Source organism: Pygocentrus nattereri, chromosome 12, assembly GCF_015220715.1.
Source record: "Pygocentrus nattereri isolate fPygNat1 chromosome 12, fPygNat1.pri, whole genome shotgun sequence".
NCBI lineage: Eukaryota > Metazoa > Chordata > Actinopteri > Characiformes > Serrasalmidae > Pygocentrus > Pygocentrus nattereri.
This window is the reverse complement of record NC_051222.1, coordinates 25,279,334-25,306,075: the sequence shown is the minus strand read 5'-3', so window position 1 is coordinate 25,306,075 and position 26,742 is coordinate 25,279,334. Positions and strand designations below refer to the sequence as shown.

At 42.2% G+C, this 26,742-nt stretch overlaps 2 protein-coding genes and 3 non-coding genes across 6 annotated transcripts; 1 reads left to right on the top strand and 4 right to left on the bottom strand.

The window, feature by feature from the left end:
- Window positions 1–1,663: 1,663 nt before the first annotated feature.
- gtf2f2a (general transcription factor IIF, polypeptide 2a) lies at window positions 1,664–10,734 on the top strand. 2 transcript variants are annotated; one of them, XM_017715109.2, is made up of 9 exons: window positions 1,664–1,885; window positions 2,230–2,303; window positions 2,428–2,446; window positions 3,612–3,756; window positions 6,778–6,825; window positions 7,268–7,349; window positions 8,643–8,742; window positions 9,626–9,769; window positions 10,145–10,734. In XM_017715109.2, exons 1-9 carry the CDS (start codon window positions 1,820–1,822, stop codon window positions 10,262–10,264), a joined length of 798 nt encoding a protein of 265 aa, XP_017570598.1. In that variant the 5' UTR covers window positions 1,664–1,819; the 3' UTR covers window positions 10,265–10,734. The 2 variants fall into 2 exon arrangements, with proteins under 2 accessions (XP_017570598.1, XP_017570599.1); XM_017715110.2 differs by lacking the exon at window positions 6,778–6,825 and having other exon boundaries at window positions 1,665–1,885.
- Window positions 10,735–14,139: 3,405 nt separating this feature from the next.
- tpt1 (tumor protein, translationally-controlled 1) lies at window positions 14,140–20,563 on the bottom strand. The gene is made up of 6 exons (XM_017715108.2): window positions 20,409–20,563; window positions 19,632–19,705; window positions 17,913–18,100; window positions 15,729–15,834; window positions 15,390–15,506; window positions 14,140–14,657 (listed from the first exon to the last, which is right to left on the bottom strand). The coding sequence occupies exons 1-6, from the start codon at window positions 20,434–20,436 to the stop codon at window positions 14,655–14,657; spliced, it is 516 nt and encodes a 171-aa protein (XP_017570597.1). The 5' UTR covers window positions 20,437–20,563; the 3' UTR covers window positions 14,140–14,654.
- On the bottom strand, window positions 15,114–15,244 carry LOC119264861. The gene has a single exon (XR_005131260.1). It is a non-coding gene; the product is annotated as a small nucleolar RNA SNORA31 (small nucleolar RNA).
- On the bottom strand, window positions 15,608–15,677 carry LOC119264857. The gene has a single exon (XR_005131256.1). It is a non-coding gene; the product is annotated as a small nucleolar RNA SNORD58 (small nucleolar RNA).
- On the bottom strand, window positions 15,954–16,087 carry LOC119264862. Its single transcript, XR_005131261.1, has one exon. It is a non-coding gene; the product is annotated as a small nucleolar RNA SNORA31 (small nucleolar RNA).
- Window positions 20,564–26,742: the final 6,179 nt, after the last annotated feature.

The window sequence follows — 26,742 nt, the reverse complement described above, 5'->3', positions numbered from 1 at the left end:
GAACTTTCTTTATTCCAGCTTTATATATAAACTGCAACTATGGGCTCCTGAGTGGCGCAGCTGTCTCAGCGCTGACCCTGTCATCAGGTGATCCTGAGCTTTATATGCAATGATGCCGCAGCCATCCATTGGTGGGTAACATGGCCCTTTACTTTGACTTTCTCCTTTATAAACAAAAATGAACTTCTGCAGAGATTAGATATATTTAGCCATTCAAGATGTGCATGATGAAGAAATGCAATTAAGAATAAAGGCAACTGTTTGTGTTTGAGTGGCCCAATCCTAACATTTCCTTTTGAAAATCATCCATCCATCCATCCATTATCTAAGCCGCTTCTCCGTCAGGGTCGCAGTGGGATGCTGGAGCCTATCCCAGCAGTCTTCGGGCGGAAGGCAGGATACACCCTGGACAGGTCGCCAGTCCATCACAGGGCAGACAGACAGACACAGACAGTCACTCACACACTCACACACTCACACCTAGGGGCAATTTAGCATGTCCAATTGGCCTGACTGCATGTCTTTGGACTGTGGGAGGAAACCGGAGAACCCGGAGGAAACCCACGCAGACACGGGGAGAACATGCAAACTCCACACAGAGAGGACCGCCCGGCCGGGGAATCGAACCCAGGCCCTCCTTACTGTGAGGCGACAGCGCTACCCACCATGCCACCGTGCCGCCACTTTTGAAAATCATTCTTTACATAAAAAAAAAAAACAAAAAAAAAAACAACAGGTATCGAGTGGTTTTTTTTTTCTTGTTTATTTGCTTATTTGAATGTGTTTGTACAAAATTGGATGTGAAATACAGGCACTGATGGGCCAAATATTTGGTTATTTAACTACTTAATAACCATAGTTTCATATTGACAACCACAGTTTCAATCACATACAGACTTAGATTATTTTGTTAAGAATAATGTACAAACTATCAAATTTGTATGTTTTTTTGTGTCATCATTTATAAGGTTTTACTTTTATGTGCAGAAGGAAACTTTTTCAGCCTCTTATTCTCCAAGGTGTATTTAGTTTTTTCCATCTGAATTTACGTGACCAAATCAGAAGGCAAATTATTCCGTAACTGCATGAAATAAACAAATTTCTATTTATTTTTGTAAAAGCTCTCTTCAAATTAACGGAAAATGTGTTTTATAATCATAAACATATCACTAAAAGCTTACAATTTACCGCTGAAGGCCAAAAATCTTTAATGCTCTTTGTATCATTTTATAAAAATATTTTTTTACAGGGTAGATCACTGAAGAGACACCATCTGTTTATAGTTTATAGCCCAGATCTGTGGGAAAATGGGTCAACTTTCAGTAGGAAAAAACAAACATTGCAAGTTTAGCTTCTACTATTATAAAGGTTTAAAATGACATCACTCGTCTTTTTGACTGGAAAGAAGACAGTTACAGCTGCCGTATGACACCCACTTTTTGAATGTAGCTTATGAAATATGAAAGTTATAACCTTTATAATATAATCTTTACATGCGTTATAGAGAATATGACGAAGTGCGTTTTGGAACCACCGGTGCTCTCAAGGAGTTGAAGAGGTTAAAGAATTAGTGCTGGTATCGGGACACTACTCTTCGTTTTACTTGATATCGAATCGAAAAGAAAGTCGGTGGTATCGCCCATCCCTACCGCAGACTAGCGGCATCGCTCACCAGGCCTGTTTGTCCTAATGCAGCCACCATACGAGCGTGCCGGTCTTCGCGACTCAGACCAGCCGGGCAGGAGAGCAAACAAAGACATTTCCTTCAGACCTTCTTCATGAAAGTTTAATATCTGACATATCCGAACGGGCGGCGAGCATGTCGGACAGAGGAGAAGTGGATTTAACCGGAGCCAAACAGAACACCGGCGTCTGGCTGGTTAAAGTGAGCGCTAACGGCTAACGGGCAGACTTCGGGTAGCCTTAGCTAGGTTAGCTGTGTTAGCTAGACAGCAGCGTAGCGTTAGGTTAAATATCCGATGATGTACGGCGGCGTTACATAAACCAGTTAACGTCCGTCACAGTTAGATCATGTTAGTGTAGTCATTTCCTTATAAACATGCTTTATGTCTAAAAGTTCGTAACGCTAGTCTGTTGCGATGCTAGCTAGCGTTAGCTAAACGGTTCGTTCACTGGTACCAGCAATTAAACGGACTTGTCGATGTAACTTAGTTGCCCTGCTACATGTAGGTTTAGATCTGGGTTTCTCACACCTTATATGTCTAATAGGTGCCGAAATACTTGTCTCAACAATGGGCCAAGGCTACAGGAAGAGGAGAAGTTGGAAAACTTCGGATCGGCAAGTATGTAAACAGTTAGCTTGGTTGTGGACCTTTTCGGGGGGGGGGGGGGGGGGGGGGGGGGTGTGAAAGCTGTCTGGGACATTAACCAATTCAGTCGCTCTGTGTTTCTCCCTGCTTTCTAAAGGAATCAAGGGAAGGCAGAGGTAAGTTCTACAAACTGTTTGTTTTTAGACCTGCCACTGTCTGACGTTAAGCCTGGCGTTTCCTATAGACCAGAGGCCTTTAATCAAGTCCCCGGTCCTGGAACTTGTGATCAGATTTGTGTCGATAGCAGGGGTGACACTAGTTGGCCGATTTATTATATTAACCGTTTCATTCGACCCACTGAAGACCCCTTTGTCCCACTAGTAGATTACAAAATCCGGGAACACGAACTGGATTTAAGGTACATGAATACTCTGCCATGCATCTACATGAACATTTGCTTAACAGATACAGGTGCCAAGTGTGCCCTAAGCCCTCTGGTCCATTAACAATGTGCGGATGTATAGGTCATCCCTAGAGGATCTTTCTTTAATGGCTTTCTTTTGCGTTTTGAACCATACCTGGCGAGAATGTGTTGTCAGTGTGAGTTTTTTTTTGTTTTTTTTTTAAAGCAGCTAATTTTCTTATCTACAGTGGGTCGATCCAGATTACAAGCACAGTGCAGCTCATTAATGAACAGATTCTGTATTTAAGTCTCTTACCTGAGTATTCTCTTCTCCACAAAGTTGTTCAGAAAGCTGTAAACAAACCCATCCAGTCTGATGTTTCCTGGCCTCTGACTGGTCCTCACATTCACCTGGCTGGCTGCATTCATGTAGTTCATGTTGTAAAGACATGGAGGTTGGAGTTTGTTAGCCAGCATCTATGGATTTTGACATATTTGATGTGTTTTTGATTGCAAATATCATTGCATGAGTGAGCATTGATGCAGTCTTTATCAAAGGCTGCACAGGGGTGTTTGTAAGCACCTTCTGAATGCCAAAATGAGAAATAGAACAACATTTGGCAGGGTGCTTCAGTTTAAGTCTTGGAGTGCTGGTTTCTGGCACAGTTTGGTGTTTTTCTTTTCCCAGTATTTACTACACTTGACAGTTAACAGATGAATTGAACCAGGTGTGTTTGAGCAGGGGATTTACCAAACTGTGCTGGACACAGGGCTTGAAGAACCCTGACCATCTGTCATGCGCAAATAAAGTCCAAAGTGTGCCAGTTGGTACAGGACTTGAGAAGACTTGTGCCCATTTCATTACGCATCTAATTCTGCAAATACTACTACAGATAAGAAGTATATTGTGTATGCTTGCATCACATAATCTTTATCAGGTGTCCTTCACGCTGAATGAGGAGTTGACCACGATAGACAGCTCTAGCGGGAAAGCTCCTGTGGTCCGCGCCCCCCGGGAACATCCCTTCACCATGCAGACAGTGGGTGGCCAGACTTTGGCTGTCTTTACAGAGACCTCTTCAGGTGAGAACCAGCTAACAAGCTTGAGGCCACTGTTATTGAAAGTTCTGGGCTTCTTTTAGATGAAGCATGAAAAGTACTATGGACTCTTTGCATTCAGCTTCCTTTGAACATTGACCTGATGTGTATTTCATAATAAATAGAACGTTTGTAGTCACCAGAAATCCTCAGTAGCAAGATGCAAAGGAAATGACTAGGTGATCGGATGTTTCTTACAACAGCCTACATACGTTTGTGGAACAAAATATAATATGTTTTTACTGAATAATCTGAGAATAACAAACAGTCCATTTATTTTGGCTGACATGCAAATATCATGAACAGTCATAGCATGAGGTTGCAGTGTGTTTTAAAGAGCAGCTGATATTGAATTTTCCATTCAAAATGTATTCTTAATTTAAGAGTAAGGATTAAGGGCTTTTATTGTGAAAAGTAATTATTTTGTCTTATATATAAAAACTTGTTAACCTGTTCAGTCCATGCAATCCATATATGCAAACTTAGTAAAAAAAAAATAGACTGTGATGTCACGGAAAACAACTCGTTTGATTGTATCTTCCATTCACCCTACAGCAGTTTAGCCCTTTATTATTAGGCATAGTTATTAGGTACCCCGTCGAAAACCACTTGAAAACAATGAGAGTTGATGTAAAAAGTTTGTTAGAAAAAAGTCCAAAATAGACAGAGTTTTGCCTGGGACTTCTATGTGAGTTGAAAACAATGTAAACTTTGCCCATCAGGGACTCCACGTGTGTGTGTGTGTGTGTGTGTGTGTGTGTGTGCACGTGTGTGTGCGTGAGCTAACAGTAGATCAATAACTTATCAGTTATAATTATTGGCTGTAATTCCTGTGTCATGCAGATAATTATTACCAATATTACCAATTACCAATAAACCGATTTATCACTGAATAGCAGCCTCTGATACAATATATTGTGCTCCTGTATTGAGGAGATGGAGAAAATGTTAGTGTTAGGGAGTCTGATAGAAGTTCTTAGAACATGACCTTCACAGCAGTAATGGTAAGTAAATTAATATACGCCTGTTGAGGTTTAATGTTCTGCTGCCAGCTCAGTTTATTCTTCCTTTTTACTCCTCTTGTTCTCTCTCACTGTACTCTTTCACTCGTGTTCTTCTCAGTTCTTTATCTTTTGCTTTTCTCTCTTGAGTGTAATTTTTGTTCTGAGTGCACAGTGCTGTGTGGCCAACCTGGCATTTTGGTGTGATGATCCTGTTGGTTTCTGTTGAGCTTCTGCCGTTGCCCGTGTGCAACCTTACCTCCGCTTTCATTCGATCAGTGTGTCGTGCTGTGGGCGTGATTTGATAGTGTGCACATAGTAGCAACTTGCTGTTCTGTGATTTAATCCATTCTCTCATTTTGACAAACCAAATCAAAAGTCTCTTCACCTCTCTTACTTGAGTGTTCTTGTGCTACGCTTGGAGTGTGCGTGCGTGCGTGCGTGTGCGCGCTGACTTTTTTTTGAGGGCAAGCTTTCGAGAATGCTTTAGCATCAAGGTTGAATCTCAATACCAGGCATTTTTCTTCACTCCTCATTCCACTCTTCACTATTCCACTTTCCCTGCACCACATAAGCCCTTTTTAATACCCTTTTTGTTTTTGTGTGCAGTGAAATTGACATTAAATGAATATCCTTCATTTCTGTGAGTTCCAGTCAGAATGGCGATAATACAAGTTATTAATTTGTTAGGAGACATTTCTTAAGGCCATTAGTTATAAGATAATCCACTTGCATGAGGAAGGTGAAAGTCAAAGAAAAAGTGGAAAAAACAGGAGTTTCCGAAAGTGGATGATTAAGACGTGGTAGAACACCAAAACTGACACCATCAGATAAACAGCCCTGTCACTTTCAAGCAGAAAAAGCCGCTAGTGTTCTCAGAACAAAGGAACTGACCACCCCAGAGTCCAGGCCTCAGCGTCGCTGAGTATGTTTGGGATTACTTGGATTCCAGGAATCAGAAAATACAACCAACTTCTAAAACTGAATTTTGGAGGTGTGGAAAAATATCCCTGCAAATTTCTTTGAAAAACTGAAAGCAGATCTCTTGGAAAAAAATGGAGGCTGTAATAAAGAGTAGACACAAGAAATGCTGACAAAAATAAATTATATTTAATATATTTGGGCTTCTATGAAGTACATAATGGCCATTTTGACTGAAAATTTTGGTGAGTGAGTAACTCTGATCAACCTCCCATAATTCTTTGAAAATGTTCTTGTGGTGAGGTCTACTACTTCCTGACATTTGGGCCTTGTGGACTCCATACTCTAGATAAATGGCCAGATGTTTTCTGCCTGGTGGAGTGGGAGTGGAGTGAGCTTGCTGGAGAATTGAGATTGAGCGAGAGTGTGGCTGTGTGAAAGAAATGGTTTGGCCAAATGAACAGTTCAAATTCAAATGAACAGTATTTTCCTTTTGCTCCCAGTAGTTGATCAGCCAAGACAGGTTTGATATCTAAAGTTTACTTTTCAGTTTTTACTTGTGTGATGGAAGCTTATAGCCATCCATTAGCACTGTGCAAACAGGCATGTGTCAAAGTCTTGCTTATGTGGTTTCTGACAGTGTATGACTGCTGTCTTTTTAAAAAAAATTAGTTGTAATGCTGTAGGCTTGCAGTTTGCATAATGCTATAAGCTTCCATTACTTTGCAGCTATATTAGCCTTTGTAGCTTCAGTACAAAATGAAAGAAGCAAACATTGGACATCAAACATGTCTTGGCTGATCAACTACATTTGAGGTTGAGATTTTTGGCCAAATCGTCACTTGAACGTCAGGCAGGTTGTTTTTTGAGTATGAATGATGAAGGAATGTGTGCGCAAGCAGTCGGACTAATGTTTAATTGGCTAATTGCACTACTGCAGAGAGTTTGTGTGCGTGTGACTAAAGTATTGGCCTTTGTGTGCTTGGCTTGTTGCTGCTTCCTTTGTGGCTAGACAGAAAGAGACGCTAGCGTGAGTGTGTGAGAGTGGGTTCCTTTGGTTCTCATGTTGCCGTCCCTCTCATAGGCCAGTCAGACGCTGAAGGCAGCAGCTCAGGTACTGGTACAGGCCCAGGTGAGTCCTCACCACCGCCACCTGTCTGCTGACAGGAATATTGCTCGGTCCAGAGGGGGCCATATACATAAAGCCTTCATAAACATGATTTAAAAAAAAAAAAAGACTAAGTCTTGTGGACGCAGAGTCTGTCAGTATGACTTCTAACTTGTATATAAGTATGAAAGCGTTAATTATGCAGACTGTACAACAAATCTTCCTGTTATGTAAGAGTGGGTGGCAGTTGGTGTGTTGCAAATGGAGTGTCCACAGTTTTTTTTTTTTTGTTTTGTTTTTTTTCTCTGGTAATTAAACTGTTCCTTACCACAGGCTGGAACAGAAACAATGGCCAGTGCTGTCACTGATGAAAAGGAGATTGTACTCAGCCTCCTTACACTGTATGTTGCTTTAAGCTGGCATGACTGTGTTGTCATTTATTATTTATGCATTTCTCCTCACCAAGATAAAATAGCGCTGGAGGGAGTGGTGGTGCAGCGAGCTGAGTGCAGACCAGCCGCCAGCGAAAACTACATGAGGTTAAAACGGTGAGCAGATGTGTACGCATACAGACACTTGCAGACTGTTAAAGATTACATTAGGGTTTAAAAATGTAAATGCACACACAATTAGAAAGTTCTCTCCTTGTTCCTTGTGTTTCTTTTGCTTTTTCAGTTCTTTTTCTAAGAATTCTACAACTGACTATTGGAATATTGAGTCATTAGAGAGGATCACATCGCACAGTGTGTGACCTTTTTTCTTGGATGGTCAAACTACATTTTTTAAAGGCTAAGCAGCAATAGTGCTGGAACTGTTCAAATCTGCTAGCCAGCTGTCATGTGAATCTGGCTTTTTGAGAACATGAACCATGAACTAGCAGGTTGTATTTGCAGTGCTAAGGCAGTCTTTACACAATGACACAATTTCAGCCTCTTGAAACCTACAGGAAAATAAATTGCACATGAATTGCATAAGACAAAAATGTCCTGCAACTCATTTGAAATTCAGCTACAATCATTGCAAGTGTCTCGATGTTATGGAACAAGTTTTACAAAACAGCCAATCAAAATGCTGATAATGCATCACTTGATCACGTCAAACGACATACTTTAGGACAACTGATCTCACCAGATTGACAGACCAGAAAATAAAATAGAAGATGGTTTGTTGGGTGGTTGAAAAGGAGACCCTGCTTGACGGACTTTATGCAAGACTGTTAGTTTTTCATTTAGTCATGACAACAAAAGGCTTTTAAAACTAATGTTTCTGTTTTCTATTAATGTTTCTTAACTAGCCAGCTAACACTAACAGCCATTTAAACAGCTGCTTGCGCCACTTTTTATGCTTTGGTTAGCCTGCTGTTATCAGGATTTACATAGCTAGATTAATTTTTTTTCTTCTTCCTTGAATCCCTCAATTGTACAGAGCTCAGATTGTTTTGTGATCCAAATTGGTAAAATTTCAATAGGACTGTTGTCATTTATTATTAAAAAGCAGTTTATTTCCATTTTAAATGCTTTAAGGGTGTAACTGCTCTTTCATGCTGTGGTACGCTGATCAAGCATTCTCCAGCGAACACCAGCAATCTAATTCCTAGCCAAATGACATATTACAGATTGGGGAGGGGCATCTGAGAAAGGGGCAAACGTTATAGAGCATTGTGGAACAGTTACAGAACAGTGTAGAACGATGTGAATGAAAGGAGAACTTTAATTCTCTTTGGTTTGTTGAAGACCAATACGTCAGTGTGCTTTGGCCATTGGAGGTTGTTAAGTGCTTTCTGGAAGGAAAAAAAAACACAATGAACAGGTTTCTCTTCATGTGTTTACTCGTGTTTACAGGCTGCAGATTGAGGAGTCTTCGAAACCTCACCGATTCTCTCAGCAGCTTGACAAAGCGGTTACCACCAATTACAAACCTGTGGCCAACCACGCCTATAATGTGAGTCTGACTTTTTTGAGTTTTAGATGTATGTGACTATATGAGTATTTAAATCATTAATCATATGCAGAGCATTTATTTTATTTTGGATTATTGCAGGTTCACTTTTCAGTACCAGTTCATAAATCTCATGTCGCATTGAAAACTGGCCTGCCCTTCATGGCTTGTCATCAACACTGAAAATGTGTGTCAGCTGTTTTAAACCTACACTATCAATCATATTGATGCACAATGCTGTTGGATCAAATTAGCAAATTCTTTATACTGCACTTCTAACTTTCAGTAGTGTCTTGCTGCAGTGAAGTAGCACAGCTGATCATGTTTGAGAACACGGTGTTGGTAGGTGTGTTTTCAGTAGAATTACCGATAATGAATCCAATGCTTGTCTGTAAATAAAAATAATAAACAAAAATAATAAATAAATTAAAAATAATAATAAAAATGCAATTTTGAGGCTGGCTTGTATTTTGGATTTAGGTTCTTGGAAAGCTGCACCCTTTCCATTGTTTACATGTCAACATTTGTTGTTGTTTGATTTGGGGCAGCATTCTTTTTTTTCAACAGCGTTAGTGAAGACAGGTACAGATGTTAGATGATTAGTTTTGGAAAACATCGCTCTAACTCTCTTTCCAAAAGGTACTGGATGGAGCTCCTTTGCTCCAGAGAACACATTTCCACTGCTCCACAGCACAATGTGTGAATAGTATGGATGTTTACTTTCATCGCATGAAGCAGTGGCAGACAACATAATGGAAGTGAATGTTGCCCCCTGTGAAGTCCAAATAATTAACACAAGAATGTTACTCGGAATCACTGTTAGTTCTGACTCTGTCAAAGCAATACATATTTACACTGTCTCTCCATCCTGTGGTGTTTCCCTCAGCTGGACTATGAGAAAAAGAAGAAAGAAGAGGGAAAAAGGGCGCGAGCGGACAAGCAACAGGTGCTGGATATGCTCTTCTCTGCATTTGAGAAGCACCAGTATTACAACATAAAAGACCTGGTGGACATCACCAAACAGCCTGTGGTAAGTTTTAGTGAACTTGGCCAAAGTGAAAATATGCTTCAAGATCTTTTGTAGTTTTTTTTGTTGTTTTTTTTGTTTGTTTGTTTGTTTTTTGGTCACCAGATACAATAGAAACATAGTCCTATATCATCATATAAGGCCTGATTTGATTAAAAATATAAAATATTTGTGCAAATATATGTTGTGCAAATGCCTGTGCAGGTACTACAAGAATATTATACTACAAAAATTATTCTATAATGCTGCTAGAACTGGAGAATTGTATCTAAAGACTCTGATAAGTCTTGCCTGTTCTGCTTTTCAGAACATCATGATACAGAAAACTCAATATTTTTTTGACCAACTCTGTTTGTCTCTCACTTTCTTTCTGTGAAGATTTATCTGAAGGAGATCCTGCGTGACATTGGTATCTACAACGTGAAGGGCACTCACAAGAATACATGGGAGCTGAAGCCTGAATATAGGCATTACCAGAATGAGGAGAAGAGCGACTGAGCTGGGTGATCATTTCATTGAGTGCTGATCTGTTTGTTGCCTTATTCCTCGGAACACTATTACAGGAATAAGGCTGTTTTACCATAGAGCTGTGCGTTTGGCCTCTAGGCATTTACTGGATGGGCCAAGGTTAGTACAACCAAGTGCAAACAGTTCCTGTTTCTGAGTGCCCTGTGCAGAAGGCCGTGAAAGTCCATTCATCAGTCCTCTAGGTTTGATGAACTGTTTTTATAAAACATTAGTGTTTTGTTTGTTGGATTTGCTAGAAAACTACCATATAAATGTGGCTTTAGTTATTTTTGAAGAGCAACATTGGCCATTTGTATCATTTTCCCTGTAAGGTAAGAGAAGTTAAATGGACAACAGCAAGCAAAATCTCAGCTAAACCCATTTGTTTTTACTTAGCAGTGATTTTAAGAAACTAAAGGCTGTGTTTAAATAAATGTTTTGTACTAAAAGTGTGATGTAAATGTGGTGAACACCCTTAATTGATACAGCTTGTCCTGTTTTAGGCCATAAGCTGGTCATTACCTTTCTAAATATGTCTTAGATTTCTGCAAACCATATGTTGCTTGCTACTATTTTATCATGGATTGGCATGGATTTTCATCTCAAATGTTCTATGCTGTCCAAACCTGCCTGTCAGCTTTCTATAAAGAGTAGTTAAAATGGCCTAATGCAAAAGGTGGGTCATTGGCTATGTATTTTTAGTCAGTCTAGCTTTTGTCACACAAGTCAATATTATAAACTAACTCTCCACAGACCAAAGTAGTTTAAGGGTAGTTTGAGCCATTTGCATTTATGCTTCTAAGTTAGGTCCATCAACATGGGTAACTGCATGACTGTCAGGTCCCCCTGACTGCATGTGTACTGCAGCAGCTTTTGTACTGCAAAATGCTTTTTCAGCTGACTAGCACTAGTAAGAAAGTAAGAATTTATTTATAAAGCACTCTAAACACAACCTGAGTTGACCAAAGTGCTGTACATAAAATGAATCCCCAGGACACACTGGGTTAAAAACAATAAAACAAATAAAATACGTCACGAAAGTAACATGTAAAAAGAGCTTAGAAGAAAGAGAGATGGTAAACTAGCAGCACCTCACCTCACCACAGTCTCCTGCTATTCAAATGCAAGTTTGTAAAAGTATGTTTTTAGACCTGATTTAAACACAGAGATAGAAGTGGCTTGGCGAATATCGGGCGGAAGACTGTTCCAAAGTCTCGGAGCATAAACCGCAAATGTACGATCACCTTTAAGTTTCAGCCGAGTCCTGGGAACAGTCAGCAAGTTCAAAGAAGATGATCTAAGAAAACGACAGGTTGAGGGTGTTAGCAGGTCTGTAATATAAGAGGGGGCAAGCTTATTTAGTGCCTTAAAAACAAATAGCACTTTAAACTGTATTCTGTGCTGGACAGGTAGCCGATGTAGAGAAGCGAGCACTGGAGCGATGTGGTCTTATTTCTTAGTGCTAGTCAGTAACCTGGCAGCAGAATTCTGGACTAGTTGCAGACGTTGCAATAGAGACTGATTAATCCCAATATATAATCCCTATATATATATTACAATAATCAAGTCTGGAAGAAATGAAGGCATGAATAACTTTCTCCAGGTCAGAGAAACAGAGAAAAGGCTTAAGCTTTGCAAAGCTTCTGAGCTGGAAGAAACTACTCCTTACCACAGAGTTGATTTGTTTATCAAATCTGAGTCAAAAACAACACCAATTTCTCACAGAGGACTTGACGCATGACGACAGACGACCCAGGTTATTAGAGACATTGTTAATGAGATGGGGAGCACCAAAAACAATGACCTCTGTCTTGCTTACATTCAGCTGAAGGAAATTGACAGCCAATTTGTGAGGGACATTAATGAGCCATGGTCATTAGGTTTAATCGGAAGATATAGTTATATCATCCGCATACCAGTGAAAGCTAACATTGTGCTTCCTAATAATTTGGCCCGATGGTAGCATGTACAACGAAAAGAGGATGGGCCCTAATATGGACCCTTGAGGAACACCCTAAGACATGTCTGCAGAAGAGGAGAACGAGTTGCCCATGTTCACAGAAAATGTTCCAGGTAAGACCTAAACTCAGGACCACTCCCTGTATCCCCACCCAATCGTCTAAGCGCCCAATAAGTATGTTATGGTCAACTGTGTCGAAAGCAGAACATGGGTCCAATACCATAAGGATGGCACAATTTCCTGAATCAGCAATAAGCAAGAGGTTGTTTGTCACTTTAAGGAGGGCAGATTCCGTGCTGTGCATAGCCTTAAAACCCTAATGAAAAATCTCAAAAATGTGATTATTACTTAAAAACGGTAGAAGCTGATGATACACCACCTTTCCAGTAATTTAGCTAAAAATGGCAATTTAGAAATCGGTCGATAGTTACTGACCATTGTGACATCAAGGTTCTGCTTTTTAAGCAGAGGAGTAACTACAGCTTGTTTAAACAAGGCAGGAACCGTACCAGTAGTTAAGGAGGAATTGATGATGTTCTGGATAGATGGTCCCAAAACACCCAATGACTCCTTAACCAGCTGAGGTGGCATGATATCAGGAGGGGTAGTTGCAGGCTTAGTGTTCATCACTAAGTCTGTAAGTTCCATCATTGACACAGTATCAAATTCTCTAAAAACACTGAGATGTCTGCATGTCTGAGGAAAAGGAACATCTGGTCCCAAAAATGTAATATGAGATCGAATATTCTCAGTGTTCCCAATAAAAAGGTTTAAAAAGTCTTCACACAAGCCAGGGGACGGATTTAGCCCAAGTGTTGGGTGTCCTGAACAAAATGTTAGGTCTGTTACAATTTTTAGCAATAATACTAGAAAAATAAGCTTCCCTTGCAGATTTCACAGCTAGCTGATATTCAAAAGTTGCTTAGTTGACTATGTCAAAGTTTATTTGTAATCTATGTATTTTCCATTTCCTCTCTGCTTTCCTACAAACCTGCCTAATTTCCTGAGTGGCCGCATTTAACCAGGGTTGCATTCTAGGTTTTCCACGTTTAAATCTCATGGGGGCCACAATATCCAGAGCATTTAAACAATCCTGATCAAATGCAGTAACTAGATTGTCAACATTAGAGTGGGCCAACTCATGAGTAGGCAGCATTAAAGTGTCTAAGAAGGCTCTTGAGAATTCACTAGCTGTGGAAGAGCTGACATATCTAGTCAACCGACCTGGAACAGAAACTGGGAAGTGCCCAGTAAAAGTAGAGCTAAACACTACTGGCTTGTGGTCAGAGAAACTGGCATCTTCAATCTCTAGCTGGTCAATATCAAACCCAGTAGAAAACACCAGATCATGTGTATGGCTTTGTACATGGGTAGTAAAAGCATCCAAAAGTTGAATAAAATCATTTACCAAATATTTAGGAGGACAGCAAACATGTATATTAAAATCACCCAAGCGTAAAATTCTGTCAGACATGGGAACAATCAAGGCAAGAAATTCAGAAAATTCAGTAATAAAATCACTATGTGGTTTAGGAGGTCTATATACTAGTGCACAAAGTAAAGGAAAAATAGAGTGAGCCTTAAAGACCAACACTTTTAAACTTCTCAACAATAAGCTACGTAACTTTTCTCCACTTTCTCATTAAAAACAACTTGAGGTATTTAACACAAATCTTTGCAGTGCCAGTTCACTTAGATGTTTCAGATCCTGTGGCTCATGAACATTGATTATTGAAAATAATTAGGGAAGCCATAAATAAGAGCAATAAAATTTGCACAATAATGCTTGCAAGATGAACATATTGGAAAGGTGCACATGAGCTTTGTTACAATATTTGCAATTCCCTTCAACACTTCAGATTTCATATGAAGCAACAAACCAGTGGTTCAACACATCACACAGGACTGATGTTTAGTCAGCAGCTTGACTATTTTATTTCACAAATAGTGCCAAGAAATCCTATACAATCCTGTAATTTGAGAAAGGACATGGGGAGAATAACTGTACAACTGCTGTCTGAGAGCTGACATGCACACAGCAAACCAATACTCAGGCAGTCAACTTCACCAATGTGAACTAAATTTTAAAAGGAAACAAAAACCCTAGGTGAGCTGCATATTTTCGTTTTAGCACAAGCTCTCTGCACAATACTTCAGCTCACAAAAAAAATACTGTTCTCCCCCCCAAAGAATGTTGATTCATAGCAGGGCCTCAAGTCTTCTAGATGGACAGACACTGAAATCAAAGATGTGGCCTCAAAGGGGGGGGTGGCATGTGGAGGGGGTTAAAGAGCTTCTGGTTCCATTTCTGATGAAGTTGGGAGGAATGAGTAATCCAATTGATCCGCAAGCCCTCACGGCCATCGGGCTGATGTCTGCCACTGATGGGAGGGAGGCACTTTGGGACACACGCAGAGGAATTTACTGCAGAGACAAGAACATTTTATTAAAGCAAACAGCTGAGACATTTATGCAAATCCAGCCACTTTCTTAATGCAATGATGGGCAGTATTTCCTGACTGTTACACTGCACTCAGACAAGCACAAGAAACATGCACTTACAGTTCCTAGAAATCCAATTTACACAAAATTCCCTTTTATCACAAATGTAGACCAAACAACGTTTGGTGTCTAGTTGGCTTCTTTAGATGTGCATTGGAGTCTCAAGGCTATTAAACGCTGGGTTTGTGTGCCACACTCACCCAGTTTAGTCTAGTTGTAACCACCTTTTTATATTAAAAAAATCTGGAAATATCCTTCAGTTAAATCATGTGCTCGTAGTGCAACAAGAATTCAACTTGGATGATAGAGTTGCATCAAAATGAGTATATTTGCTTTAAGACTATTTATTCCTAGATGACAGTAAGGATAAAATGGTCAGTTTATTCTCCTTACTTCAATCACTACTGCCACTTTACAGACAGTTAGAAAGTACAAGGAAGATTGTTGTTGCATCCTAGTGCAAACCTAGAGGCCACTGATAATGGCAGAAGGTCTATCAGAGGATGCCAGAAACCAGGCTTTCAGGAGCCACAGCTTTAATGCTGGTCAGGTCAGAAATTTAAGGTTATACAAGAAGCCAGCCAGAGTAACAGCTTTACATATTAAAGAAACTAAAGCATGGATACTTCCAAAAAAAAGGGCACTCAAACGTACACATTTCTCAATCTCAAGACCGTCTTTGAAGAAGAGCATGAAGGGCGTCTGCCCGTCCGCACGGAAGTCAAGCAGACCAATGGCGCCATCTGGGTTCATGGATTCTCCTGTGAAAAACTGCAGAGAAATTGGCTTTAGTTGAGAGCAAGAAGCACAAAAATATTCTTTAATAATCAACTGCACCAAGAAATCCAGACCCTTACGAGCCCATCAGAAAGCGTACTCAGAATAAAAGTGGTTTCATTGGTCATGACCTCCAAAGGTGTCCTAAGATATTCATCACTGTACGGGATGGACTTCTACTCCTTGGACAATAATACCAAACAAAAACAAACGTACCTGATAGTTCTTGATGTTGGCTAGGATTTTTTTGACCTCAGCTGGTGCGTTAGCCATGAAGGGCTCTACCCGGTTAGGAGCGGTTTCCTGCAGTTTAGCCTTAACTCTGCAATACAAATCAACACATTTAAAATATAAAAACTACAATAAAATCAGCACATTCTCTGCAAGGCACAATGAATCAAGGGAATATTCATTGCATAATCAATTAAACTTCAAAAGGTGTTCTGTTGACCCCAATTCAATCTCACAAGCCACTGACAGGACATGAAGAAAGCGCGGGGACTTTTTCCTTTAGCATGAACATTTTAAAACTCAGGTGGCTATAATACAAGACACTGAGCTGTCAAAACATGCAGAAGACACCATCACAGTGGGACTCGTATGCACGCTCAAAAAAAAAAAGCTGATTATGCATTTTACATTTACACTCAATTTATAAGGCTTTTGCAACAAGCTTAAACATAACAAAAACAAGTTGTCAGAAGTTAAATGACTGCATTACTTAAAAAGGTGAAACCTGTGTATCGCATGCCAGGGTCACAGCCTGACGCAAAATGTCTGCAGTGGAAACTGCAGTGTTCTGTTGACAGTACATCAAATAGAGTGGATGAGGCTTCTGACTCAACTGCGATTTTATATGTAATGTGAATTGATATTAGTACTACATGTATTGGGACAGTCATGGGCTGGAGGTTAGGGAACCGGCCCTGTGACCGAAATGTCGCTGGTTCCATCCCCTCAGCCGACAGTCCATGACTGAAGTGCCCTTGAGCAAGGCACCTAACCCCAAATTGCTCCCCAGGCGCTGTGGATAGGGCTGCCCACTGCTCCGGGCAAGTGTGCTCACTGCCTCCTAGTGTGTGTGTGTGTTCACTATTGTGCACGTATGTGGGTGTTTCACTGCACGGATGGGTTAAATGCAGAGGTCTACATTCACAGTTAGCAAACAGTGACAAACAAAAAATTCTTAAAAAAAAAAAAAAAAAAAAAAAAAAAAAAAAAACTGATGCATCCTCAATTTCAGCAAGTGTGGAAAGCAACATACAGGTGAGAAATAAATTTTAAAAAGGACTACAAAGCAGCTACACTCCATGCACAAAACATCCCACACATCCAATGTAAATTCAACAGAAAATTTCCTGCTCTATAAACACACATTTGTTCACCGGAGATTATCCTGGCTTTGTACTAGGGGGCTGGTAGGATAAAGTCTGAGTAACATCCAATACAACTAATTCAGACATTTACATTCAAATATACAAATCCTCCAGATAATGTTAGAGTCCAGTGTCGGCACTTCACACCACTGGATTCGATGCTTTGCATTGCACTTGGTGATGCAAGACTTGGATGCAACTGCATGGAAACCCATTCCATGTAGCTCTCCACGCTGTTCTTGAGCGAACCTGAAGGCCACATGAAGTTTGGATGTCTGTAGCAATCAACTCTGCAGAAAGTTGGCAACCTCTGCTCACTATGCGCCTCAGCATCTGCTGGCCCGTGCTGTCATTTTACATGGCCGACCACTTCGTGGCTAGAAATTTCACGACGCATCATCTGATCACGGTACCACGCTGGAATTCACTGAGCTTCTGAGAGCAACCCATTATTTCACAAATGTTTGTAGAAGCAGTCTGCATGGAAGTGACTGGAACGCCTGAATTCAATGATTTGGATAGGTGAATGAATACCTCCAACAATATAGTGCACCCATCAACCAAGCGCCATGTCTCTAGGACTTAAGTTTGGTTTTTTAAACTTGTTTTAGTAGAATAAAAAGATTAAGATGACGATAAACTAATAAAATTCACAAGAGTGTAGTTAAGCAGTGTCTAGAAACAAACGAATTGGTGGTGAACACTGCAGCAGCTTTTATTACAACACAGTGGTCTGTTTTATCTACAGACAGGCAAAATAGTCAGATAACTTGCACTGACTTTACATTTTGAAAAAATACTAGGAAAAGTTTTAATGTTGAATAAGAGAGTATTTTTGCTCCTTTGCCCCAGATATTGCTAACGCTGCATTCACTGAACCCTTCTTTTCCCTCTTTTTTAAGCACTTTAAAATGGGTCACTCTGATCTGGGAGGAAAAACAAACATGCTTAGCTTCATAACCCTCGTTTGTGAAATATCCTCCCTGAATTTCAACATTTGAGGACTTAAGATAAATTTACTTACGCCTTCATGTAGTCCTTGATGTAGGCTGTGTAGGACTTCTTGTCGTAGCTGGTCTCCGACAGTTTGTGATTGAGGACGATATCGACACCACTGACTGTCGTACTCTCACAGCCATCATCCAGGACTTCTGCTGACGCGTTGCCACCAATTAGCGCATCATCGATGTCTCCCTCTGCTCTGCTGATCATCTAACGACATACAGAGGAGTCACATGGGAGGCAGGGATGTACATTTAAAGAAGCCCCCTTTTAACATGAATGTTGCTCTCATCGCTTGACTGAACTCCACAAAACAAAAACTTCACGACCAAACATGCAAGACACAATTCAAACCTTACGGAAACTCATTGTTGACGTGTAATCTCCACAGAAAGAGATGCTCTGTAGCAACCATACACAAATGCCAAGCCTCCGCTAGGAGTACAAAGCTCCTGAGCCTTGGAACTGCATTTTCTAGAGCCATAGCACTCTATTCAATAACTCTTGTGGTTTGCAAACAGCATGGCAGTACATCCAACTAATCATCCAACAGCTGTACCTGACTTTGCTAAACCTCTTGTGGTTGAACGCAAACGAACCCTCACAACAGTCCAGCTACTGTAAAACCTTCTCAGATTAGCAGAGGCAGTTACAGCAGCCAAGTGGGCATGTCTAATGTATTATTATTCCAGTGGGAATTGACGTTGATAAAAACATTTCACAGGTTTCTTTTTGGATGAAGGCAAAGAAAGCATTGACTTATGTTCTTTGCAAAATGGTTGTACACAATGCAAACATCCTCTGGCAAAACTACATTACCCATCTACCCTCGTAAAACTGAAGTTTCAGACTGTACCACTTACTACCTAGTCCACAGGGTGCATGGACATCAGGCAGAAAAAACAACGCACTTTGAATTAAGTTTCTGTGATGTCAAGAGAACAACCTCATTGACATATCCACCAACTCAGCCTAAAGCAATCTGGACCCCACCCTTGCATCATGAAGTTCTAGTACAGCCAATTAGAAACAAGATCATTTGCATACAGCAGTCTTAAACACACAGCAACAGAACAGGCGGTTATACTGTATGGAACAAAGACAGGCTAGAGAACAGTCATGTGAAAATGGCTTATTTGAACTACCCAAATGTTAAATGGACCTCAAGTCTCGAGTGGAAAAAACACAAAGGTGGGATACATGCCCCCTAACGTTGACTTTAAAGGGATGGTTTATCTGAATGTTGCATTAACACAATTTCCCCCCAAACTTCACTGATCACCCAAGATGCATTTAATGTCCATTTGTACTCATTTCTGTCTGGCAGCAACACCACCACAGTCAAAATGTCGTTTATTCAGCGCCACAGATTTCTATCATATTAGCCTCACAGCTCCACTGCAGAACTAGAGCAGAAGACCTTGGGCACTAAACGAACCTCGGCTGATCGGCTGTGTTTGGGGTAAGAGGGTGGAGGTCTGTAAATTTGAGCTTTTTTTTGTTTATTAACCATTTACTACTACTGACTTCAGAAGAAGCAGACATCTAACTTTTGGACATGCGGAGCACATCAAGCCAAACGGACAGACACCACAAACCAGGGTGTGTTTGAGGGGGACGAAACAAACTACATTAGTCAAGCTATTGCGCAACGTTTCACTAAGAACAAGTGACTCACTGCTTTCTAAAGGCGATGACTACCTAGTTAGTACGATTTCTGAACACGAGGCCCAGCCCTTACCTTTCCCTCGACCTCGATCATCATCCCGTTCTCCGACTCTTTGATTTTGTAGATGTCCGAGAACATCTCGTCTCCTGTAAGACATAAAAGGAAAAGGATCACCTCTTGGTCTCTGGGCGTTCTCCTGTGACAGATGTAGAGTTAAAGCCAGCTAATCTCGAAGTGCAGGGGCTGATGCGGCGCTGCCTTTACGATCAGCTGACCCGTTAAATATACCCGAGGCCCGAGACTCGAACAAGCCGGCCAACAACAAGCATGTGTAGCTTAGCCGCCGCAGCCAGACACGTTCACTTACCTTCGCGTATGAACACGGAGGACAAACCGAGAGCACAAACGCGGCATTCAACAAAACTACACAACACTGTGGGTGGCGTAGAACAAGCACCCCCCACAGCCGGCGGTCACTTCGGCGTACACGAAAAACGCCGGCAGAAAGCTAGGCTAGGCTAGGCTAACAAACCGGCATTTTCACTCAGCGGCTTAACTTGACTCGTTTAACGGCTCATCTCTACCGTTTCGATCTTAACACACCAGCGGCAAAAAAGGGCGAAACAGACCAAATACCCTGCCATAAACCAAACGCACGGAAGGACACAACTCCCGCTGACTTAGCTCCTGTAGCCGCTCAGCTAGCGCTAGCAGGGCGCTAAAGCGTAGGCCTCAGTCCGCCAGGGCCACAAAGAGAAAAATTAACACCATTAATGAGCCCAACACTGAAAAATACTCACACGCTCACATTCCCTAAACCTACTAGCCTACATATCTGTCGATTCTCACCGGTGATGATGTCCTTGTAGATGATCATTGTGCCGGATTGAGTTGAGGGCTTGGAGCAGGCGCTGCGCTGGCGGCGGACTCAGCTGGAAAGGCCGAAAGACCGAACTCGGCTCTGGATACAGCCAGGACGAATGACGTCAGCGCAGTCGGGTTTCTAGACAGCGAGCGACCTCGTGTGGCTGCGTCCCAATCAGCGGCCTTACCTTCTCTACTTCCGTCACACCAGCTAGTAAGGGTGCACATTGAGGATACACTCGAATACACTGCACATCTCACACGGCTGTGAACTCCTGCCAGAGGTGGATGAAGTACGCAAATCATGTACTTGAGTTAAAGTGGAGACACCCAAGGTAAAATGTTACTCCAGTAAAAGTAGAAGTCTTTACTCTAGACCTCCACTTGAGTAAAAGTACAAAAGTATTTGCCTTCAAATGTACTTAAGTATCAAAAGTAAAAGTACTAAAAGATTAATTATGGCTCTGATGCCCTGTTATCATTTTTATAACCAGACTGGCTTCATGAACTCATTTTAGGTGAAAGTCCTCCAGCGTCTCTCTTGGTAAACCAGTCTTTTAATAGAACGTCATTAATTAGTGACGCTGATGTCTATTAAAATGATCATAACACAAAACACTGAAGGCAAACAGTTTCCATCAGGGAGAACCGAGTGGCTCTGAAATCACTTCTACAAACAAGCAAAGTTTCAGTTTCAGATTACTGTGTAACTTAGTTCCAAGTTTAATAAAAACTGGCTTTAAACTCAGGATCAGAAATAAGGTTTCCTTTACTGTGTTGATCTGTAGGCCTCTGTTCATAAACATAAACTAACTGAAACTAATTTACTATAAAATGAAAGGGTTTGTATGAATTCAGAAAAATGCCAGTCACGACTGCATATGTGGACATATTTCTATATTGTGGTCTATTTACACAAAGTTAGGTTAGTTCATCATTTAGACGTATGTGCTCCCAAATTTTTACACTGCTGCGCTGACGTTGAACGTGTGCTGTACTGGGTTGGTATGAGCAACAGGTTAAAACAAGCTCAGAACAAAGTGACCGCTGGGCCCTGATTGGTGTTCTTGCTTTGCACTCCTTTGTTTTGACATGTTACATTTTTATTCACACAAAAACCCAAAGGAATGACAGATTTCTCAAAATGTAGTGGAGTAAAAAGTGAGATATTAGACTCTGAAATGTAGTGGAGTGAAAGTAAAAAGTCACCTGAAAGTACAGATACACAAAGTACTTAAGTACAGTAACAAATTACATTTACTTAGTTACTGTCCACCACTGACTCCTGCTCACCCAGCCTTTGATCTGAAATCACAGCCTAAGCGTAGGCTATTAACTGTACAGTCAAACATGCAGTGCTTACCACAAAACTCTGGAAGAAAGAGTGCAAAGTGCTCAAAAAGCGAAATATAATTTCAGTTTAACTGTCAATGTCCCACCTTCATCCCACCTTTCAGAATCAATGCAGATAGAAAGACCAGCATGGCAAAACCAGCATTTGTTGTGTTATACTGGTCAAAAATCTGCAGTTATTAGTCAGTATTTATTAGATGATACGAGACAAATAGACAAAAAAAACTTTGCATTCAGCAAAACCAATGATGGAGGGATGACAAATAGCATTTTATGTTAGTTTTAGGCTGAAATGTCCATTTTAATCTTTATTGGATCATGCCTTCTAGTAAAAAAAAACCCACTGGCTATCTTATAATCTTCTTCTTTCGGCTGCTCCCTTTAGGGGTCGCCACAGCGGATCATCTGCCTCCATCTTGCCCTATCCACTGCCTCCTCTACTTTTACACCAACCATCTCCATGTCCACCTTCACTACATCCATAAACCTTCTCTGAGGTCTACCTCTTCTCCTTCTACCCGGCAGCTCCATCTCCAACATTCTTTGACCAATATATCCACTATTCCTCTTCAACACATGTCCAAACCATCTCAACCTGGCCTCTCTGGCTTTATCTCCAAACTGCTCCACCTTCACTGTCCCTCTGATCTGCTCATTTCTAATCTTGTCCATCCTTGTCACTCCCAACGAGAATCTCAGCATCTTCATCTCCGCCACCTCCAGCTCAGCCTCCTGTCTTTTAGACAGAGCCACAGTCTCCAAACCATACATCATAGCAGGACGCACTACTGTCTTGTAAACCTTCCCTTTCACTCTTGCTGCTATCCTTCTGTCACACATCAGCCCTGACACCCGTCTCCACCCACTCCATCCTGCCTGCACCCTCTTCTTCACCTCTACACTGTCCATTGCTCTGGATGGTTGACCCAAGATATTTCCAATCCAGATTCCAAGATGGCACCACGTACGGCTGCCTTGGTGTTCTGGTGCTCTTTGTTTTGTTTGTTTTTGTGCGTTATTCGTGTGTCTTCGTGCTCCTACGGCCGCGAGGAGCTACTAAACATCAGAACAACAACCCCTACAGACATTTCACCAGTTTTTCTAGTGCCTGCTGCATTATTAGTGCACTTTATAAACAAAAAAGTGAGACGCCGCCAAAGAGGGAAGCGAGCTGGTGTACTCGTGCGCCTTCGCACACAGGGGACGCGCACGCCCCTACCTGGGATTTTCCTCTCCAACGTCCGCTCACTCTCCAATAAAATGGACGAGATAGCGCTGCTGATGCGAAGAAATAGCGACTTTTCCTCCTCTAGTGTGTTGTGCTTCACCGAGACATGGTTTAACACACAGACCCCGGACTGTGCGCTCCATCTTGAGGGATTCCAGCTCGGACAGACAACGGGAACTTGCCAGAGGTAAAACGAAAGGTGGAGGAGTCTGTTTCTATATCAACAACGCCTGGTGCTCCGATGTGACAGTGATTTCCCAATACTGCTCTCCTTCTCTGGAATACATTTTCATTAACTGTAAGCCGTTCTACTCTCCACGTGAGTTTTCCTCATTTATTCTGGCCGCTATTTACATTCCACCGAGCGCCGATGAGCACGAAGCTGAGCGTGCTCTGCCGGACCAGATTATGAATGTGGAGCGGTTTTTACCAGACTCCCTTGTTATAATCCTCGGAGATTTTAACAAAGGGAAACTTAGTCATGAACTACCGAAATACAAACAGTTTGTCACATGCCCAACCAGAGAGGGGAACACGTTGGATCACTGTTACACTACAGTGAGTGGTGCTTACCGTGCTGTGCCCTGTGCGGCTTTAGGACTCTCAGATCATGTCATGGTTCACCTGATCCCTGCGTACAGACAGAGACTAAAGCTCTATAAACCTGTCGTGAGGACATATAAAAAGTGGACCAGTGAAGCTGTGGAGCTATACATGTGTTTGGACACCACAGACTGGGACATGTTGAAGGCTTCTACAGACAGCTTAGATAAATACACAGATACCGTGACGTCATATATACATTTCTGTGAAGACAGCATCATCCCATCACGCCCCAGAATCACTTTTAATAATGATAAACCCTGGTTCACACCAAAACTCAGACAGCTTCGCCAGCAGAAAGAGGTTGCTTTCAGAGAGGGAGACAGAGTCAGCTACAGAGGTGCAAAGTATGAATTTAGCAGGGAGGTGTTAAAGGCTAAATCCAAGTACAATGCTCTTCTGAAGCAGCGGTTCTATGCTAACGACTCTGCCATTGTATGGAGGGGGCTGAAAGAGATCACCATCTATAGGCCCAGAGCACCTCATTGTTCAGAAGATTTCAAACTGGCTATCGACCTTAACGACATCTATTCACGTTTTGAAGTCATGGACTCACACCCCCCATCCTCCACCCCCCACACCACAATACACTCAACCACTTTGGATTGCCCACCTGCCCCCTCTGCCCTCTCAGTCGAGGAGGAGGATGTGAACAGGCTGTTTAAGAGGCTAAATCCACACAAGGCTTCGGGCCCTGACTCTGTGTCCTCTGCCACCTTGAGACACTGTGCTGATGAGCTGGCCCCAGTCTTCACGGGAATCTTCAACTCTTCCCTGGAGTCATGCCATGTCCCAGCCTGTTTCAAGTACTCCATCATCGTCCCTGTCCCCAAGAAACCACGTGCCACAGGACTTAATGACTACAGGCCTGTGGCCCTGACGTCCGTAGTCATGAAGACCTTTAAACATCTGGTTTTATCCCACCTCAAGTCCATCACCAACCCCCTTCTGGACCCCCTGCAGTTTGCCTACAGAGCCAACAGGTCCGTAGATGATGCCATAAACCTGGCCCTCCACTTCATCCTGCAGCATCTGGACTCCCCAAGAACCTACGCTAGGATCCTGTTTGTGGACTTCAGCTCTGCATTCAATACTATCCTTCCCGCTCTGCTCCAGGACAAGCTCTCTCTGCTCCATGTGCCCGACTCCACCTGCAGGTGGATCACAGACTTCCTCACGGACCGCAGTCAGCGAGTACGGCTGGGGAAGATTGTCTCGGACACGCGGACTTTAAGCACAGGATCTCCTCAGGGCTGTGTACTTTCCCCTCTGCTCTTCTCCCTGTACACCAACTGCTGCACCTCCATCCATGACTCTGTCAAACTGATTAAGTTTGCGGATGACACCACCCTCATTGGACTCATCTCAGACGGTGATGAGTCTGCCTACAGGAAGGAGGTGGACCGGCTGGTGACCTGGTGCAGCAACAGCAACTTGGTGCTCAATGCCCAGAAGACAGTGGAGATGACTGTGGACTTCAGGAAAGCCACAAGTCCCCTGCCCTCCCTTATCCTTACCGACACCCCCATCACCACTGTGGACTGTTACCGGTTCCTTGGCACCACCATCACCCAGGACCTCAAGTGGGAGCTGAACATCAGCTCCCTCATCAAGAAGGCAAAGCAGAGGATGTACTTTCTGCGGCAGCTGAGGAAAGCCAAACTGCCGGCCCAGCTGATGGTACAGTTCTACACGGCCATCATCGAGTCCATCCTCAGCTCCTCCATCACAGTGTGGTATACTGGGGCCACTGCCAGGGACAGACAAAGGCTGCAGCGCATTGTGCGCTCCGCTGAGAAGGTGATAGGCTGCAGCCTCCCATCTCTCCAAGACCTGTACGTCTCCAGGACTGTGGGGAGAGCGGATCGGATTATAGCAGACCCTTCTCACCCCGCACGCGGACTATTTGATCCACTCCCCTCGGGCAGGAGGCTTCGGGCCATTTGGACCAGAACCTCCCACCACAGGAACAGTTTCTTCCCCTCTGCCATTGGACTCAAGAACAATATATAATCACGTCACTTACCTCTTTATAACCCTGCCTTGGTCACTTTACTTGAATTGCACTACTCCACGTGCACTGTTGTATATAGTGCTGTTGTACATGCCTTTTGTATTTTAATTTTTATTCATTCTATCTATATTTTATATTTGCATAGAGTATTTATTTATGTGGACTTAATTTTGCATGCCTATTACTACTTGTTTTTATGTTGCACCTTCATGCCGAAGCAAATTCCTAGTCTGTGAATCCTGTTCATTGACAATGGCAATAAAACTTCTTCTGATTCTGATTCTGATTTGAAGTCATCCACCTTTACGACCTCTACTCTTTGCATCTTCACCTTTCCACCTGCCTCCCTCTCATTCACACACATGTATTCCGTCTTGTCTCTACTGACCTTCATTCCTCTCCTCTCCAGTGCAAACCTCCACCTCTCCAGATTCTCTTCCACCTGCTCTCTACTCTCAACACAGATTACAATGTCATCTGCAAACATCATGGTCCATGGAGCCTCCTGCCTGACCTCATCTGTCAACCTTTCCATCACCATTGCAAACAAGAAGGGGCTCAAAGCTGATCCCTGATGTAACCCTACCTTCACCTTGAAACCATTTGTCACTCCAACTGCATACCACTGTCTCACTATCCTCATACATGTCCTGCACCACCCTAACATACTTTTCAGCTACACCTGACGTCCTCATACAGTACCACAGTTCCTCTCTTGGCACCCTATCATATGCCTTCTCTAGATCCACAAAGACACAATGTAGCTCCTTCTGACCTTCTCTGTACTTCTCTACCAACACTCTCAACGCAAAAATTGCATCTGTGGTACTCTTTCTGGGCATGAAACCAAACTGCTGCTCACTGATCTGAACCTCTCGCCTTAGCCTTGCTTCAACAACTCTTTCCCATACCTTCATGGTGTGGCTCATCAACTTCATACCTCTGTAGTTACTGCAGCTCTGCACATCACCCTTGTTCTTAAAAATGGGGACCAGTACACTGCTTCTCCACTCATCAGGCATCCTCTCACTCTCTAGGATTTTGTTAACAACCTGGTTAAAAAGTCCACTGCCTTCTCTCCTAAACATCTCCATACCTCCACAGGTCTGTCATCTGGACCA